General features: G+C 40.5%; 1 protein-coding gene across 1 annotated transcript; it reads left to right on the plus strand.

The window, feature by feature from the left end:
* The first annotated feature begins 13,521 nt into the window (after positions 1-13,521).
* Positions 13,522-19,405, plus strand: LOC149051740 (uncharacterized). The gene is made up of 2 exons (XM_089200023.1): positions 13,522-18,930; positions 19,036-19,405. The coding sequence occupies exons 1-2, from the start codon at positions 13,850-13,852 to the stop codon at positions 19,403-19,405; spliced, it is 5,451 nt and encodes a 1,816-aa protein (XP_089056149.1). The 5' UTR covers positions 13,522-13,849.
* Positions 19,406-19,809: the final 404 nt, after the last annotated feature.

Raw genomic sequence — 19,809 nt, forward strand, 5'->3', positions numbered from 1 at the left:
CAGACTTACATATGGGATACCCGCTATAGTTCCCGCTGGGAAAATGGTTAATTCCTAAAAGCAACTATCGTTAAACGAGATCCCTGATTAAGTTTTCATTATTTAAAAACATGATTTATCAATTCATTATTATTTTCACGTTAACAGAACTTCAGGTAAAAAAAGTGATTTTCATTATAGTAAGGTAGTATCGTTTGTTCCACGATGTGGTAACTTATGATGTGAATCGCAACGTTTCAGCTGCATTCTGTTGGTCTTCATCAGGTGATAAGGTCGACTGGTTCGGGTGTTGTCATAAAGCAGGATGCTCCGATGTAATTGATGGTTTTCCACAGCTACAATTAGCGTGTTTTGATCCTCGATGTTATTAATTTAGTTTTACATAGTAGATAATATCTCAGAGCCAACATATCAGATCCAGATAATCGCTGGAAATGTTGGAATTTGTTCAAATTTTATTTAATAACGACTATAATAGCGTGTTTTCCTTTTTTTTTTCGCAATTCTTGCCCCACTTCTTGTCTATCATAAGAACATCTGTGTAGATACATAGATCATCAAAAGTGGCAAATTACGTCACACCTAACACATCTTGTCCGCAGGAAGAAGAGGGTGTGACGGTGTGTTAGGACATTAATATACCAAAGGTTCCAAACCTCGATATTTTATTACAATAAATAACGGATGAAGGTTATGACAAAAACCATGGATATGGATTGGAGATTCGAAATCTGTAAAGTAATGCGTTAACAAATTAGTTTCAGTTCATATCGATAATATCAAAAGAAATCAAGATAAATATTTACCCATTGGTTCTAGGTGTCCATAACACTGTCTAGCGATAGAAAATCTTAACAATTATATCTGTTACGTCATCAAATTATAATGCGCAAAGAAATTAGAATTTTGCGCAATACAGAGGGTTGAGCACTTTATCGTTGAAATAAAAGCAACGGAAGGGAGGGATTTGCCGATTTGCTCATAGGGATCTTGAAAATAAAGCTCGCACAGGATCATTTAGTCCTGTTAAAGGTTTCCCTTTCCTTCTGTGTTGCATTATGTTGCGATCAAGATTTCCTGTATTGGGCAGAATGTAATTTAATATTTGACATTAGCTTAAATTCCAAATTTTTTTGTTGAACCACGCTCTACGTAAATTTTCTATGGCCGTCATGCACTTGCCGAGCGCTCTTTACATATGAATTTAGTGTTCAGCACACGCGCATGTAGCTGAGAAAATGGGCAGGTTTTTCTTTGGCAACTTAGCGTAATCATTCCGCAAAGATGTGAACTCAGTCATTACACAATGTGCACTAAAGGAGAAGTTATTCAGTGAGAGAAAGGAAATGATGCAGGTTTAGGGCTCAACTATTTCCCGCCGATCGCACTTCGTTTTCTGATCAGTTAATGGATGATGATCAACTTCAAAGACCCAGTAAAAAATATATATTTATATGTATTTTTCAACCTGAGAAATTCTGTAGTTCATTTGCATTTTTACACTCGCCCGAACATATTACTGAATCATTCCTGCCTTCGAAGTCAATATTATGCGGGCCTAAAACACACACTCTTATCTTCTGATGGATCGATGACAGTTATATCTGTTCGTGTGCACGTAGATGAACAGATGGCATATTTACGCTAGTTTCCTGTGGACATAATATTTTTTCCCGAATAACGACTAACTATAAAAGTGGATCCTCATTAGTTTTGAGTTGTTTACAATTTTTTCAAACACCCATCTTCATATCCACGTTAAGAAAACTTTAGCTTGATGAAGCTATTTTCGTGTCGTGAATCACTTGCATCTGTTAAGTAAAACAGCATTCTGCATCTGGTGTAAAGAGCTTTTAGTCTTATTGGTCCGTTTACGAGTGGAAAAATAGAACTCTCGCGGCTTATGTCAGCAAAAGCGGTCGAATGTGATGTTTATTACACTCACGTCCTGTAAAATAGTTTAAAACACGTTGACTAGAATCGGCTGCTCTTGTGATTTTACCAAGTCACGGACCATTATAAGGGTGCTGACATACACTAACGGCAACTTTTGATTGAGTAAGTTGATGGGTGGTGCGATGAGAGGGATTCAATCCAGCAAAATGTCCACAGCCCTGTCTTTACGTTGTGCGCTGAGTAAGTACAAGCTTTACTACTTCTCTTGGTTATGCTTTAGAAACAAAGAAGACAATGAATTTTAAAAATGAATTAAGGAATAAATGATGGGATATCAACATGTCGGTATCGGGGCATCATGCAACCCTCAGCCACTTCAAACCAGAGAGAAGCAAGTCAAGTGGAAAGCATTCATCTCTCTAAAAACAAATCGATTGAACTCGACAACGTCTGCTCTTGAGTTTTATCACATAAAACAACTGACTGAATGCGGAGTTTGCACATTTTTTTATACAGTTTTTGCCACGACACAATTCAAAATGACTTGAAAGCAATGAGTCAGTACGAAACAATTACGAAGTTTTGAAAATGAAGTGCGGTCCGCGTGATCATAAAGATCAAAGGAACTGAAAGTTTTGTTCTTACCATCTTTGGCTAACTGGAGTTTCGTCGTTCGATGAAGCATCAGTCGTTCCAGTCCTGCTAAAACAATTAAAAAAAAAGGAAAAACTGCGATAAAATTAAAACCGGCGATGCCATTTGTGTTCAGTAACCCTTTTTCTTAACATTTTGTAATATCGGTGTGCACGTATATCACTTCCGTGGAATTAATTCCACCCCACTAAAGCGAAAAAAAGTCGTGGTATTAACTCATTGATCATATTTTGGACTGGCTTTTGTGTTTTGTGTACTCTTGGGCTACATTGATTTGCAATTCGTATTTCCCATCCAAATTTTATTCTTCTTATTATTAATATGTCATTTTGTCATTTTATTTATTTTCTCTTCGACTGAATTATAGACTTTTTCGTTTTTTCTCGTCAGATATATTAAAACAAACAATAACTTGATTGCCTCAAAAGTGCACTTGTACGCATGTTTTCTAAAATTATCTCAGTTATCCCTATCCGGAGACCAAACGTTTTTAAAATTAGAAATATATGATAAATTTATATTTGACCTCTGAATGATTGTAATGATAATAATAAAAAAGAAATGACAAAGTAATCCTCAAAGGTTAGGGAACACCATAGAAATTGAAGAGAAAAAAGGACTGTTTTACCGTCATATTTCAACCCCAAGGAAACAAAATTGGTTCTAATGAAATAGATAGAGTGCAATTTTTCGCACCAGGTGGAGGCTATTTTACAAACATCTTGGTCACAAACGTGTTAGCGTCGATAACATTTCCTTTGCGATTTTTCAGTTTTCGCTAACAGTGCTCGATCGTTTCGAAGGAAAAAGTTTGCTTCTTCTTCTGTAACGGCGGCAAACCAATCAAACTCCTTGTATTAGCGCTAAAATAGCAACAGGGGAATATCACTAGGAATTTCCCATTCTTAGCTAGGGTCTGTTCGGTCAGTTAACGTTTTACCTCAAGTCTTCATATATTTAAGGGCAGAACTGTATTCGAGTCCTTTTCGTTTGATAAGAGTTATTTTTGCAGTCAATAAGCTTGTTCAGGGTGACATTGTCTGCGTTTAAAACTAGACTGTGAATGGCGAAAGGTAAAAAAAGGGAAGATTCCTATGGTGAAACTAAAAAAGGAATCCTGGCTGTAAGCACAAGTATCGAGGAAACTCGATGAGGAATGGTTGAAGAAAATCACCGAAACGGATAAGGGCTCGTGCTTGAAGCGACGGGCACAGGAACCATTAACGAGTTCTGTCGCAGCATGCTCGAGCCGCTTTTGAGCTAAAAAAAATAATAAATACAATTGAAAATTTAAAAAAAATAAATAAATAAAAATGAAAAATTCAATCCAAATTGCCGGCCAGCAGATTATTTAAATACCGTCTGGTACAGGCGACTATTACCTGCAAAATATGTTTTTGCTGCGAGTCTCCCAAGACAACACGGGACACTTCTGTGTTTCTATTAGCGGTCGGCATTGCTAAAAATTTAGTGTTGACATAACTTGGCATGTGGTCACTTAAAGGCGTGAATTATTAGCAGAGCTTTGGAAGCACAAGGAAAAAAAAATGCTTTGTAACTACGTGATAATAGAGAATGTAAACCATAGAGTTTGCCTTGAAATTCGGTTTTCGAACTCCCTAACATACCATCCGCAAAACCCGGTGGGGGTTCCGTTTTCGAAATGGATCTCCCGCAATTGCCTGAGTGTAGAAAAAGAAAAAAACAACAAGAACATTATGGGGTGGTAATAAACTGAACCAGTGCAACCAGCGCAACTAGCGGAACCGTTATGATGAAAAAAAAAATAATAATAATAAAAACTAAAAATACCTTAACGCTGTTCGAGATTTTGTTTTCGTGTATAAAGAAGATAACGTTATCAGTTAAATATGTTTGTTAGTTCTTTGCTGATTTTTTTTTTGGTTGTTGTTTTTTTATTCTGTATTTTTTTTAATCTATCTATCTTGACGTCCGATAGATAACATGTTTTGTTCAGCTGGTTGCAAAAATACTGCACTTTTTTTCTTTCACTTCCTCAGTTAGCTCCTTAGGGAAGGTAAAAAAGCCATGGGTAGATTTTAAGGTGCATGTAGCGAATAAAATGCTCTAGTACTAGTCTAACTTGAAATTTAAGAAACCCTTTTGTTGTTTCAAATGTTACAATCGGCATAACAGTAAAATTATTTTCCCTTTTTCTCTTCTACAGTCATCCTTCATTTGATGATGGAATTTCCAGGAACAGGTGAGGAAGTGTAATTACAATTTAATATTTATGTATCTTAAAATGACGTGAAAAGAAAGGATCTGACTGAGTTATCAAAATGATTAATTATACACTTCCTGCTGCAATGACATCGTTTTGCGATTACAAACATAAGTTGGAAAGCAAAACAAAAAGGTCAAAGATTAACGGTGCTATTACCCTGATTTCCCCAATTTCCACTTTTAAAACCTTGCCTAATTCTAATTTTTCCTTCGGTGACGAGAGGGTTTTGATGCCCATTGTTTTTTATCATTAATGGTATAAATTTTCTTTTTCTTCTTCATATCTTTATCGTTATTACTATTGTTATCATCAGTATACATTTTTTCCTTTATTTATTTATTTTTTTTGTCTCCATGCCATCATCAGAATTAGCACTATTGTTACAATCAGTATACATTTTCTTCGTTTATTTATTCCTTTATTTTTTTTAAAGAGTGCCAAGCAACCTGTTTCAAAAACTCCTCCTACATATTTTCGAAAAGCGGAAGATATTGGTATAACAACGCGGGTGTCTGTTATCTCCAGGGAGGTTACTTAGTCTCCATCGAAACTGAAGAGGAATGGCAGTTTATCAATCAGGAGATTCAAAAGCGTGGTACCTGGAATACTAGCGCGTGGCACATTGGTTTAGGGAAGATGGGCGGAGTTTGGACTTGGGAGAGTGGAGAACAACTGAATATTTCGAAATGGCGAGATTCTCAGTTAGATGATAGAGACAATAAAGCGGAAATATCCAAGAACAGAGGCCTATTTAATAGTATCTCTTTGGATGATAAAAACGCCTTCATTTGCGAGATACCCGGAGGTAAGATCACATTCCAACCATAAAGTAAATTATGTGCTGAAACATTACAGTCTTGCACTTGTGTCAGGAAAATTTCTCTTCCTTCTTAAAAGTAAAAATGTTGTTCACATGATATGCTCGGCTCACCTAACTTGTACGTGTGAGCGACGAATGAACTTTTAAGCGCGCATTAGTGGTTGAACATAATGCCCATGAAAAAAAATCTGGGACATATGTCCCAAAAAAAAATTATCACTCTAAAATTGTCCTTTTTTGCGTCAACTGCAGTTGGAAAAACAGCGATCGAAATTGTACACAATTTTACACAAAAATTTTTTGTCGAGCGCGCCGAGATTGGGATAATCCAACCAACGGAATTTTCCCTTGCCACAAGTTACAAGGCGTGTTCACTGACGTCGGTGAGTGAATACATGTTCTTTTAAACATAACACATCGAAGTATGTTTGCTCAAGGTCTTGAGTACCGGTACTGAAGACAGAGTGCACAATTTACAATGACAGAGTGCGTGAGAAACAAAAGCACATGCACGTTAAAAAAACACACACAAAAAAACAAACAAAAAACAATAGCAACAACAACATCAACGGCACTGGTTTGGGAAACAAACTTAAGTTCAATGTCTGTCACGAAAATTTTTTTCTTTAAAAACAGTCAATAATCTTACGGAGAGTATTACGCATTTCCATCGACGATCGATTGATGAATGAAGTATAGCTCTGATCAGTCAATTAATGGAAAGTAATTGTAAGTAAATTTAAATCTGTTTCGAGAATGTGGGAGTTTGCTCGTTTATTTGGTGCAATCTTTTGTGTAAATCTGGTCTTTTGTCAAAAGTGAATTTGAATGCGGTTTTTTCTCGTTGAATTCCTTCGTTTACTGTTGTGAAGTTTGCGGTACAAATGTCTAATTTGAGGAGACTTGCAAAGACTTACCAAAAGCGTATTTAAAGTATAGAATGAAGACTTCGCTTTCTGTTTTTCAATGAACAAATTGTTTGAAAGAATTTAGATATTAAATGATTGAAAATTCCATTAATTAATTCAATTTTAAACAAACACCTCACGTTCTAACGTCCTGAGTTACTTCTAGTGAAGGTCAAGGTTACCTACAAACGGTTTTCAGGCCGCGCGTCAACCCATCTAATGACAAATTTGCTACCAAAAATCATTTTACCCTTCTTTTTGCCGGCAGCCACAGTGACTTGAGAGACAGAGAAGGAGAGGATTAATAAGTTATTAATCAGCTTGATTTACTTTAAAATGATTTGCTTTAAAATACTGCTCAGCTGGCAAACGAAATACATTTATGAGAAATGACAACGAAGTTAGGGTTGTAGCTAGCGACTCGAGCAAACGTTACCGTGCCGCTAAGCAGAGATAGGAAAATCCGCACGGCATTAAGAACCACAAAGATTGCATGTTTGGTTACCGTTCAGAAAAACAACTAATAAATACAGTTCTTTCGGGAAAAGTTTTCGGGAAAAAGCGTGTCAGAAGTGCAAGCGGTGACCTTGAGAGATATTGTGGGTAGCTTTCAGGTCATAGTTAGACGACCTCAGGATTTCAGGGAAGTCTAAGAAAATGTCACTTTAAGGACGAGGCACCACGGGTTTGAACCTATTTTTAATAAAAGATTGACTTTAAATTCGAAACTGCAATCAAATCGGAAGAAAAACACAAGGTAACCTTAATTAATTTATCTTTACCTTTTTATGTCCATGTTGATTACCGCCACCCAGATAATCTTTTGAGTTTGTCGCGTGCCCTTTAGATTTTTGTTCTGTTTGTTTTTTTCGATAAACTTTCCCATAGCAGCTCTATACGGTGAAGTGCGTATCTCCAGTTGCACATTTATGAAAACTTACATTCACATTTAATTTTACGTTTTTTAAGTCTGTTCTGATGGGGCAGGAAGAATAAGGGGCGGGGTGAGGGGAGGTGTCAGCTCAAGAAGGAACTAATTAATATCCAAAAATTGAACTATTAAAATTACACGAACTCACAGATTCTTTTAGTTCTTGAAGTTCATAAAGGAAAGCAGAGATGGTGGACGCTGTAGTGAAGAAAGACGTGCTGTATTAATTGACTCTGACCAAACATAAACTACAGATGTTAAATTAAAAAAAAGGAATGAAATAGAAAATGAAAAAAAAATCACATTTTCTTTCTCATTTTCTCCTCCTTTATTGTGATTGTGATCATAGTTATTTTATGTCTTAATCATTGTTATTATTATCACTTTGTTTATCATCATTATGATGATTAGTATTTTTGTTTCCGTTGTCATCATTTTGTAGGATGCTCAAACATAACTTTTAAGAACTCTTGGTACATAATTTCGGTGAATGGATTTTCATGGCTCTTTAACAGAGAAATCTGCCAAAACCAAGGAGGGGACCTAGTATCCATTGAAACCGAAGAGGAATGGAAGTTCATTAATGACAAGATTCAAAGGCGAAATACTAAGTACTATATAAGTACATGGAGTATTGGTTTAACAAAAAAAGTCGGGAATTGGACCTGGGTGAGTGAAAGACCGCTATCTATTTGCAAATGGGGAAAAGGGGAGCCAAGTGGTGAACACGGAAAGGCCATCATGTACAAGCGGTCCAGTAATGGCAAACCGGGCGTGTTTGGTAGCACAGCTTGGGGGAACTGGCACGCTTATATTTGTGAGATTTCCAAGGGTAAGTTTTTCTTTTAGTTTGTTTTGTTTTTTTTATTTTTTCCCCTTTTTGTATTCTTATTCTTATTCTTATTCTTATTCTTATTCTTATTCTTATTCTTATTCTTATTCTTATTCTTATTCTTATTCTTATTCTTATTCTTATTCTTATTCTTATTCTTATTCTTATTCTTATTCTTATTATTTTGAGTAAACTAAAAGGCACCAGAAGCACTTAAGCGTAATAAAAACATTCTTTGTTAAAGTTTGTGATACTCACGACATAATTTTTATAAACCCTCTGACAGTCGGGATCAAGCTTATACTTACATTTGTATGAATGAAAATATGCTTGAAACAATCTCAATGAACGTTGGATGAACGTTGGATAATGCGGTTCGAATACGTGATAAAATGCAGATTGTTTACAAGGAAATGACACTTGATGGAGTGAAGTCTAATAAGGCAAAATGAAATTTGATTGGTGGAATACAATTCAAAGGCATGAAAAAGTGCCACATGTTCATGTAGTGCAATTATGTAGTATGTTCTGATTGGACTTTAACGTTGAGGTAAATGTAACGGGAGTAAAATGGCCAGGCGGAACTAAACTGTTGGGACAGTGACAGAGAATGTAAATATTTTCCTATTGGTGTGTAAGCACGTGAGCCGCTACGGCATTAATTGCGTCTTTTGTTGTAGGTCGACTGTAAGGTTTGACAATTGTAATGTATTCATCTCATTTGTCGAACTTTTCGAGCTCTAAGTAAATAATTGTTTATAAACACATAATTTAGCCTGATGAAGTACGCATTTACCAGAGTTCGTGCAGCGTACCGCGGGCACCCGGTTACTGATTACACGGGGGCTTCACGTGAGCTAGCAGAGTTGACGCAGCGCAAACAAAGGAATTTGGCGTTTTGAGCTGGTAGTCATACTAATTAGTTCGTAGTTGAAAGCTTCATTAATTCTCGGTAATTACACTGCAAAGAGGAATGGTAAAGACGAAATGAAAAGACTGATGTTAAACGGCGAATGTCTAACGAAGAGCAACGTAAGAAGGAAAGACAAAGAGCTCCAGAAAAAAAAATTCACTGAAAAGAGGTCAACAACAAAGAAAAAGCGAATTACAAAGGAGCCGAGAAAGGTGGGACATGAAGTAAGTTGATTTTTATCTGAGTTTTTTCCAACACTAAGTCTCAGAAAAATTTAACACTCTTTATCAATCGTCGTTTGATACTAGCTTCAGTTTCCCCTAGATCTACCTCTTTATTCTAGAAAATTTGCGAAAACTGAAACCAGCGTCGAAAGCCGTAAATCGGCGGAAAGCATTGCCCCAAGTGGAGGCAAATAAACTTTGCTCGTGAAAAGCGCAAAAGAAAGCAAGCTCATATCAGTTTGATAAATTTTTATTTGAAAGATCGACGAATGGTTTAAGTTTAAAACAGGACCATTTCATTTAATTTGGAGCTCGCGGAACGCTTTTGGATATCACCAATATTTCAAAATACAAATATCGCACTTCCTATCAATTTTCCAATTAAGATTTTCCCCACGCAGTATACCTCGGCATCGGCTCAGGTTAAGCTCGAAACAAGTGGAAATAGTATGGTTTTGGAGGATATAAAAATTAGTCGGGGGCTTTTCATTTCCGTACAGAAAAACCAGGCCAAATTTTTTAAAAATCGCAACATCGTCATTTACGTCACGACATTCTTTAACTAGGCACCCATTTTGAAATCCAGAATCCAGGCAAATTTAGCAGTAAGTGTTCTGTTAGCTTACATGAATTATGTGTGTAAAGAGGATTCTGGGGTAGAATAAAAGATGGCGTTTTTTGCAGAACGCGTGTAGTAGTTTGACTCACAAACAACACAACAAGGTGGCAGCGGTGGGATCTTTCCAATAAGATTTAAAGTGAAGAAAATCAGATAAAAACGGAAATATGGGAGACCCTGCCCCAGGCGAAGCTAGAAATCAAGCTGTTCCACAACCTGTAGCTGAGGAGCCGAAGGAAGATGACGTTCACTCACCACAGCCTGCACAACAACAAGCCGTCATACCTGCACAGCCTACGGTCCAACAGATCGCTGTGGCGAATATTCAATTCAACCGCCGGAAAAATTCAGTTTTAAACCCGAAGAGTGGCTTCGCTGGATTAGACGTTTCGAACGAATTCGAAAGGCGACTGGCATCGACTAAAAGGACGGTGAGAGTCAAGTAAACACTTTAATTTACTCGATGGGAGAAGCAGTTGATGACATTGTTGCCTCATTTGGAATAACCGCCCAGGAACTGAAGCAGTATGACGTAGTGAAAGGCAAGTTTGAAGCTCATTTGTTGTTAAGAGAAACGTAATATTTGAAAGAGCCAAATTTAATCCAAGAGGTGAACAGGATAGTGAGTCCGTGGATAAGTTCATAACAGATTTATATTGTCTGGCTGAATACTGTGAATTTGGAACATTAAGAGATGATCTCATCAGAGACAGAATCGTTGTAGGTTTAAAGGCAGAAAACTTTCTGAACAGCTGCAACTGGATCCCAAGCTGACTTTAGAGAAGGCAGTTACTAAGGCCAGGCAGTCTGAGACAGTGAAGAAGCAACAAACTTTCCTACAGGGGAACAAGTCAGAAAAAACACCAGCTAATGTAGACTGCCTATTTAAAGGAAAGGGAAAAGATGATAAAACTAAACCAAAAGATGCAAAGAAGCCCCATAAGCCTAGAAACGGGACAGAGAAGACTCCTGAAGCACAATGTTTAAGGTGCCTGGATCCATCACACCCAAAGAGACAATGTCCAACCAGAGAATCCTAATGTATCAAGCGCTCCAAAGTAGCACATTGGGCAAAGGCTTGCAAATCTCGATCTCGGAAGAAAGTGAACGAAGTGAGCTTCTCAGACACATAAGACGAAGCATTCTTCCCGCGTGAACTAACTGAGGTAGCTACTGTTCAAGGACAAGCACAAAGTTCATGGAAAGCGAGAGTCGTGATTAATGAACAACCAATATATTTTCAAGTGGATGCTGGTGCAGATGTCATAGTAGTTCTGCCAGGCCTGTTTTACAGCTTAAAACGAGCTCCTGTACTGAAGAACGCATCCAGACTACTTATGGGTCCATGTAAACAGAAACTAAGCTGCCCAGGAACTTTCATCGCGGAGCTGCAAGTAAAGGATACGATTGCTAAGAAACGAGTGTATGGGATAGAAGATTTAGAGCGACCTCTGTTAGGCAGGGAGGAGGCTGAACATTATGAACTCATAAGCAGACTTGACAGCTTAGGCAGTGATGACTTGGAAGCACTGTTACCATATCACACCCAAAGAAGGCGCTAAACCCTTTCAAGTTACAGTTTCAAGAAAAGTCCCCTGACCATTTTATCAGAAGGCAAAAGAAGAATCGGATAGAATGTTGAAATCAGGTGTCATATCCAAAATTGACAAGCCCACAAGCTGGTGTGCTCCCATGGTGGTTGCCCCAAAAAGTAATGGCAAGAGTCAGGGTCTACGTGGACCTCAGCAAGGTGAACGAGTAAGTCAAAAGAGAGAACCCACCACTTCCAGCAGTAGATACAGCTCTGGGAAGATTGGCAGGTTCCAAAGTCTTCGCAAGACTCGATGCAAACTGAGGATTTTGGCAGATAAGGCCTGCATGGGAATCGAGACCGCTGACCTGATGCTCTTTGTCTTGCCACCAATGTGCTCTCCTTCAATGTTCTATCCTTTGGTGTCAGTTCTGGGTCTTAGAAATTCCAGAAGAACATGAATCAGATTCTCCAGGCATTAGAGGGAGTAGAGTGCAGCATAGATGACGTTTTAGTTCATGGAAAAAACCAAGAGGAATATGACGAAAGACTAGAAGCCGTACTTAAGCGTCTGGTCGAAGCCGGCGTTACACTCAACCTTGACTAGTGCAAGTTCCTCAGGCATGTCATTAGTTTAGTCACTAGCTGGAATTGAGGCGGATCCTGACAAGCTGCAAGCAATCCCAGATCTCCCGCCACCCCAGAACGTTCAAGAAGTGAGAACATTTCTGGGCATGGTAAAATAATGAAGCAAGTTTTCAGAGCATCTTGCTGGCAAGACAAAGAGCATCAGGGAACTCCTTTGCCAAGAGAATCAGTGGACATGGGAAACTGAGCAACAGAAAGCATTTGTGCAGATCAAAGCTGACCTCAAACAAGCTCCAATACTGGCACTATATAATCCTAACAAGGAGACCAAGATAGCAGCTGGTGCCTTATTGGTCGAGCAGAAGTGAACTCTCTGTCGTGCAGGACACTCTACTCAAAGCATCCAGGATCCTTATCCCATCCTCCATATGATTTCTGCCGGTTTAAGCTTGAATACCATTACTGTTATCCATCCATGTCCAAAAGACAAGTAAATGTAAAGTAAGCTTAAAACGGCAGAAATCGCCAGAAACTACGACGGATACACAGGGATTGAGTAAGTTTTATTGATTTTACGTGTAAAATATTCATATTTCGAAAAATTTATCGATGTAAATCGACCATATTTCGTTCCCCATACTATTCCTTATAACGTGCTCAAATTTTCAACGGTTCCTCCCGTAACTTAACACCGAGGTCACACAACGCGTGACGCGTTCATGAACTCATCGTTGGCTTTTTCTTGAGACGTGAGCTCGGGCCACCTGTGCTTTAACAAAAAGGGGGAGATGTTGTGTTAGGTTACATGATATATGTACATACAAGAGGATTCTGGGATAGGGTACAAGATGGCGTTCATCACAGAACACGTGAAGTATTTGGACCCTCAAACAACACAACAGTAAGCATCGTGTGCAATCAGGGAAATTTATACAGTAAGCTAACCTTGCATGGCTAACGACGGCAGACTGGTTTTTATACCTTCTCTCGTTTCAATTTCTCATTTATTTCCCATGGCGAAATTTTCTACAATAATGTAATCCGTAAAGTAGCAGCAGGCATCTGTTTTTCTTTGCGTATTCGAACACATTCATACCGGTAGGTCAACAGTTCTCGGCCAAACGTTGAAGAAGGGCAGCAATCTGAAATTAGGGTAGATGTAACTCACTCAATGGTTCGTCACGAAAGGCTGAACGTATTGCAATCTTGCTCACTGTAGGCGCAAGAATTTGTACTATCATTTTTTGTTAGTGTTGGTGTTTCATAGTTTCGTGTTAGGTGTTTATTTTCTCGTCTGCCATTAGTGTCCTTTGTCAGTTACCAGTTTTGTACTTGTTATATTTATTTGCATATCGTATATATATTGGTTGCGCGTTATTTATTTGGGTAGTTGTCTAGTTTGTGAAAATTACCGTTACATATCTAGCTCTGGGTTTCATGTTTTCGTCTTTGGGTTGGTCACATTCGTCTTGTAAGTATCCTTGTTTATCTCGCTTTGTCGTTTTCCAGTACTTTCACTCATACGATGTAAGTTATTTTATGCTCATTCGCGTGTTTGTAATTTTGTCATTTTCAGTTACCGTATTCAACAATGTGTCAAGTTTGTTCTAGTAAAGTTTGAAATACGTGTGATTAGCGTTTGCGGCTATATTTTGTAAAAGACGAATCTGGTTTATTGGAAGTTTATGACGATGTCTCGCAACGGTTCTGATGTCTACCTGTCTTATTCGGCCGGGAAGAACGGCCAACCTGCCGAAACCGGTCCGCGTACTCGTAAACCGAATACCTCTTTGGATCAAGAAGGAATCTCTCTTGAACGCATCCGTGAACTCAGAAAGCGGAGAGGAGGAGTGTTGTCTTCGTTAACGTCCAAGCGTCGAGAGATCGATAGTCTTTTAACGGACGAAAATAATTTGGAGACGGTGAAAGTAAAGCTGTCGGAAATCACGTCACTATTTCGAAGATTTACCGAGGCTCATGACGCGTATAATGTAGCTCTGGTTGAGGAAAGTCAGAGACAAGAATCAGACCTCTATTTCGCCGACATTGAAAGCAGTTTAGATTTTTTCTGCCGTACGGTCAATGATTGGTTACGTGTCACGGAAGCCAGGCTTCAAGATAACCTGTTAACGCCTGACGACAGCGCTTCTCAAATTGGGTCCGAGGTTCGTAGTAAGTCTAGACCATCCATGTGTGGATCGAGAACGAGTCACTTTTCTAAAACGAGCTCCATATCTGCTGCAAGAGCCAAAGAGGCAGCTCGCATCGCGGAACTTCGAGCGGAGGCACACGCTTTGAAACACCGCCATTCGCTTCAGGAATCGGAGCTACGCCTCAAGAGGCAAGAGTACGACCTGCAGTTGAAGAAAGATGAATTAAACCTCAAAACTGAGTACGCTAAAGCGGTGGCTAGAGAAGAAGCTTACGCTCAAGCTGAAGCGGGTAATTTCGCGCCTATCAACGTGGCCTCTAGGGATCCTCGTTGTCCCGTTTCAGTCGTATCCTCCATCACTGAAAAGTCAAGGTCTGGTGGTTCAAAACGTGAGTCATTTGTACCTGCCGATAAGAAAGAGAAATTGTCTGTGAAGTCAAGTAACCCGGTTAAAGATCATAAGGGTGCTGTGAGTGATTCAAGTTCAAGCTCTGGCAACTCAGGTCTGAGCGACCAGGCCTATGGCATTCTCGTCCAGCAGAACCGAGTAATGGAAGAGTTCGTGAAACAGCAGCAAAGGAACTTGTTGCCCAGGAGACGTGTACCTGTGTTCAGTGGAGACCCTTTACATTACTGTGCTTTCATTCGCGCGTTCGAGACCGTAATCGAAACTAGAGAACTAGATTACGCTGGGAGACTCTATTACCTCGAACAGCACACAGCTGGCAGAGCTCAAGAGTTGGTACAAAGTTGCCTCTACATGAAAGCCGAAGATGGGTACGTAAAGGCAAAGAAACTCTTAGAGAGCAAATTTGGACAGAAGCACAAAATCGCTATGGCATATGTGGATAAAGTCACTAATGGTCCAGTCATCAAAGCTGAAGATGCAGACGCCCTAGAAGGCTTTGCCGTTTTGCTCTCTAGCTGTACAAACACTCTTAAGGCTATCGGCCATTCCAGCAAGTTCGAAAGTCCGGATAGCATGCGGAAGATTATTGAGAGGCTTCCCCCGAAGTTGCAAGCCAGTTGGCGGGACAACGCTGATCGGATCCTCAACTCGGAAGCGAGAGATGTCTGCATTGATGATATTTCACTCTTCGTTGAACAGAAAGCTCGCACCTTGTCCAATCCAGTTTTTGGCAAGCTTCCTTGTTTGGAAAAGGAGAAGAAGAACAGCAAGGATAGGGGTTCGAGATCGAAGTCTGAGAGACCCGGTGGAAAACAGCTAAGCCTCGTCACGATTTCCGAGACGAAATCTGCTCTCAATTCATCTGCTGATGTGTTGAGTGCAGTTCATTCTTCCAAGAAGAACTGTCTGTTTTGTAATGCAGATCACAATCTCACCGAATGTTCCAGTTTCGCCAAAGTACCTCCTACAGATCGTCAGGAGTTTGTCATGAAGCAGAGGCTATGCTTTTCGTGTTTAGGTGGAGGCCATCAGTCTAGAAGTTGTCACAAAAGGAAGCCCTGTATTCACTGTAATAAGAGACACGCTACCGTAATGCATGTAGGTGCACCAGAAGCTATTGTTGCGTCCGACCGTGGTAAGGATGGACCTCAGAGCGAGAACAACCAGTCCAGTACTGAGAAGAACAGAGCTGATCACTTTTGTGGCCTAACCACAATGGAGGGTTCCGTGACTGCATTGCCCATTGTTGCTGTGAAGGTCAACGTCAAAGGAAGTCCTCGGTCCGTGGAGACTTATGCGTTGCTGGATAATGGATCTAACACCACCTTTTGCTCGGCTAGCCTGATGAAACGTCTGAGTGTCAGCGGCAAGGAAATGAGACTCAAGCTAACCACCATGGATAGCTGCAACGATGTGGACAGTCTTGTTGTTACGAACCTGGAAGTGACTGATCTAGACGAGAACGTTGTCATTTCCTTGCCAGAAGTTCTTTCCCGACCTTCTATGCCTGTAGTGAAAGACGAGATCCCGAAACAGGAGGATGTGGAGCGATGGCCGCACCTTCAAGGCTATGTAAACCTAGCAGAATTGAATTCCGAGGTGGATCTATTAATTGGTGCAAACGTACCTGAAGCCCTACAACCGAGAGAAGTTGTCCCTGCCTCTGATGGGGGTCCATATGCAACTAGAGTTGATCTTGGCTGGGTTATCAATGGCCCAACTGGAAGAAAGCAAAAGTTTGTCCCATCTTCTAGTTTCTTCGTTAACTGTAAGGAGACTCATCCTATGTGTATAGCATGTGCTGATTTTGCAGATGCCACTCTTTCCGATGGTTTAAGCATGTCAAGGGATGACTTAAAGTTCATGAACATTGTAGAGGATTCAGTTATGCAGTGTGAAGATGGTCATTATCAGGTTTCTATACCGTTAAGGGACCTCAACTTGCAGATGCCAGCAAACCGGAGTCAAGCGGAACGCCGTGCCCTCTATCTTAAACGTAAATTCTCTAAAGATGTGAAGTTTCGCGAGGACTATGTTGCTTGTCTTGAGAAGGTGATCGGCGACGGTTTTGCAGAAAAGGTTCCCCTGGATGTCCTGGAGAGATCAGATGGTAAGGTGTGGTTTATCCCGCACCACGGCGTTTATCATCATAAGAAACCGGATAAAATACGTGTCGTTTTCGATTGCTCAGCCCATTCTCAAGGAACTTCCCTGAATGATGAGCTGTTTCAAGGTCCTGACTTAACCAATAATCTGGTTGGCGTGCTGATCCGTTTCCGTCAGGAGCCAGTCGCAGTCATGGGTGACGTTCAATCTATGTTCCATCAGGTGCGTGTCCCAGAAGTAGATAGAGACCTCCTACGGTTCCTTTGGTGGCCGCGTGGCGACTTCTCTAAGAAATTAGAAGAGTATCGGATGACCGTACATCTGTTCGGTGCGGTTTCGTCTCCCAGTTGTGCTAACTTCGCCATGCGACGGAATGCCGAAGATCATAGGCACGAGTTTTCCCCTGACGTGGTTAGTACTGTCTTGAAGAATTTTTACGTTGACGACTGCCTGAAGTCCTTACCTTCAGCGGCTGTTGCAATAAAACATGTGGAAGAACTTCGTCGGCTAATGCTGAGGGGAGGTTTCAATTTGACTAAATGGATCAGCAATGACCGCGAAGTCTTGGAATCCATTCCTGTAGAAGCTAGAGCGAAGGGTGTTAAAGATCTGGATCTTGATAACGACGTGCTTCCTGCAGAGAGAGCCCTAGGTGTATCCTGGTTTGTCGAGACAGATACATTTGGTTTCAAAGTGAACTTTAAGGAGAAACCTTGTACCAGGCGTGGTATCCTTTCCGTGGTGAGTTCAGTTTACAATCCTCTCGGTATGGCAGCGCCTTTCATCCTTCCGGCAAAACTGCTCCTTCAGGATCTGTGCAGAAAGAGTTTGGGTTGGGATGATGAGATTCCCAGCGACTACCTATCTCGTTGGCGTGTGTGGCTAAATGGTCTACCGAAACTTTCCCAGATAAAGGGGCCGGCGTTTCTGCTGAAACAGAAATCTGAATGGGAAAGGTCCCCTCTGTGCGGCGTAGAACTGGAAGAAGATGACCCAGAGGTGAAACGAGAGCCGAAATCTTTTGTTGTTCACGCGAGTAAAGATTCGAATATCGTTTCTATCATCCAACGGTTTTCTTCATGGTTCAAATTGTTGAAGTTTATCGCGCTGTGTCTTCGCTGCCAGAGAAGATTTGTGATGAGGAGAAAAGTGTCAAAGGAGAATTGTTTGGATACTGCTGACGCATCTGGAGCGAAATTGGTGACAAACGCAGAGCTGGAAGAAGCCGGAAAAGAGATTATCAAGTTCGAGCAGAATCTCACCTTTGCAGAAGAATTAGAAGCCGTTAAGGGAGGTAAATGCGTCAAGGGGTCAAGTGCACTTGCAAGATTAGATCCGATCTTGACCGATGGTCTTCTTCGTGTTGGCGGGCGCCTTAGCAGGGCTACCCTATCAGACGACTCTAAGCATCAGATTATCATTCCTAAAGATTCTCATCTAGCTCGTCTGCTTGTGAACCACTTTCACCAGAAAAGCGGCCATTCTGGTAGAGAATATGTCCTGGCTCTGTTGCGCGAACGTTTCTGGTTGATTCGTGCCAACTCTACTGTTAGAAGTGTGCTTTCATCCTGCTTTGATTGCAAACGACGACAAGGTCCCGTTGGAGAACAAAATATGGCAAATCTGCCTCGGCCTCGAGTTACACCAGATCAACCCCCCTTCACTTGCGTGGGGATAGATTATTTTGGTCCCTTTCTTGTTCGTCAAAAGAGGAGCATGGTCAAACGTTATGGTGCAATCTTCACTTGTTTGGCACTGCGAGCTGTTTATCTGGAGGTGTGTCACTCACTGGACACTGACTCTTTTATTCACGCACTCAGACGTTTTATCGCTCGTAGAGGTCAAGTTAAAGAAATTCGCTCCGACAATGGTTCAAATTTCGTAGGAGGTGAAAGGGAGCTTCGTGTCATGATTTACAGCTGGAATCAAGCTAAAATTCATGACGCCCTTCTGCAGAAAAGCATCAAATGGGTTTTTAACCCACCCGGAGCCTCGCATCATGGTGGTGTCTGGGAGAGGCTAATTAGATCTACACGCAAGGTTCTGGGTGCCCTGGTTAAAGAACAAAGTCTCGATGATGAGAGTCTTCAGACCTTGTTGTGAGAATGTGAGAGCATTATCAATGGAAGACCTCTGACCACAGTTTCTGACGATCCAAAGGATTTGGAACCACTATCACCGAACCACCTTCTCCTGCTTCGCAGCGAGACACCTCTTCCTCCAGGCTTGTTCTTAAAGAGCGACACATACTCCAGGAGAAGATGGCGGCAAGTACAATATTTGGCTGATGTTTTCTGGGGTCGCTGGAAGAGAGAATATCTCCCTCTGTTGCAATCACGTCAGAAATGGTTTCGACCAAAGAAAAACTTTGCCGTGGGGGACACTGTTATCGTGGTTGACGAAACTTTGCCAAGGAATGCGTGGGCAATTGGTCGGATTACAGAGGTTTTTCCTGACAAATATGGATTTGTCCGCCGTGTCAAGGTTAAAACCAAGACATCAACTTTGGAGCGCCCTATCAGTAAACTATGTCTTCTGGAATCAATTGAACAAGTGGAAGGAAAAATTCATTGACTTTCCTTAATCGTATGATTACCAAGATTGCGTGACTTTTCTTTGAGGAGAAAGATTTAAATTGACACTTTATAGTACTTTGTTGACTCTGTTAGACGTCTGAACATTAAGTAAAAATCGTCTAAGTTCAATTAGCTCTGTAAAGTTTGCGCCTTTTAGTGTTTTGCTGGTAAATACTTGGATTTAGATCTTCGTATTTAAGGGGCCGGAATGTAGGCGCAAGAATTTGTACTATCATTTTTTGTTAGTGTTGGTGTTTCATAGTTTCGTGTTAGGTGTTTATTTTCTCGTCTGCCATTAGTGTCCTTTGTCAGTTACCAGTTTTGTACTTGTTATATTTATTTGCATATCGTATATATATTGGTTGCGCGTAATTTATTTGGGTAGTTGTCTAGTTTGTGAAA

This window comes from Pocillopora damicornis, chromosome 1 (assembly GCF_964200805.1).
Source record: "Pocillopora damicornis chromosome 1, jaPocDami1.2, whole genome shotgun sequence".
Classification (NCBI taxonomy): Eukaryota; Metazoa; Cnidaria; class Anthozoa; order Scleractinia; family Pocilloporidae; genus Pocillopora; species Pocillopora damicornis.

Excerpts from the sequence above, each read along its gene's own strand:
- LOC149051740 (XM_089200023.1), top strand. The coding sequence starts at position 13,850 with ATGACGATGTCTCGCAACGGTTCTGATGTCTACCTGTCTTATTCGGCC. Across the intron at positions 18,931-19,035 it reads GAGAGTCTTCAGACCTTGTT|CGAGACACCTCTTCCTCCAG; the intron begins GTGAGAATGTGA and ends CCTGCTTCGCAG.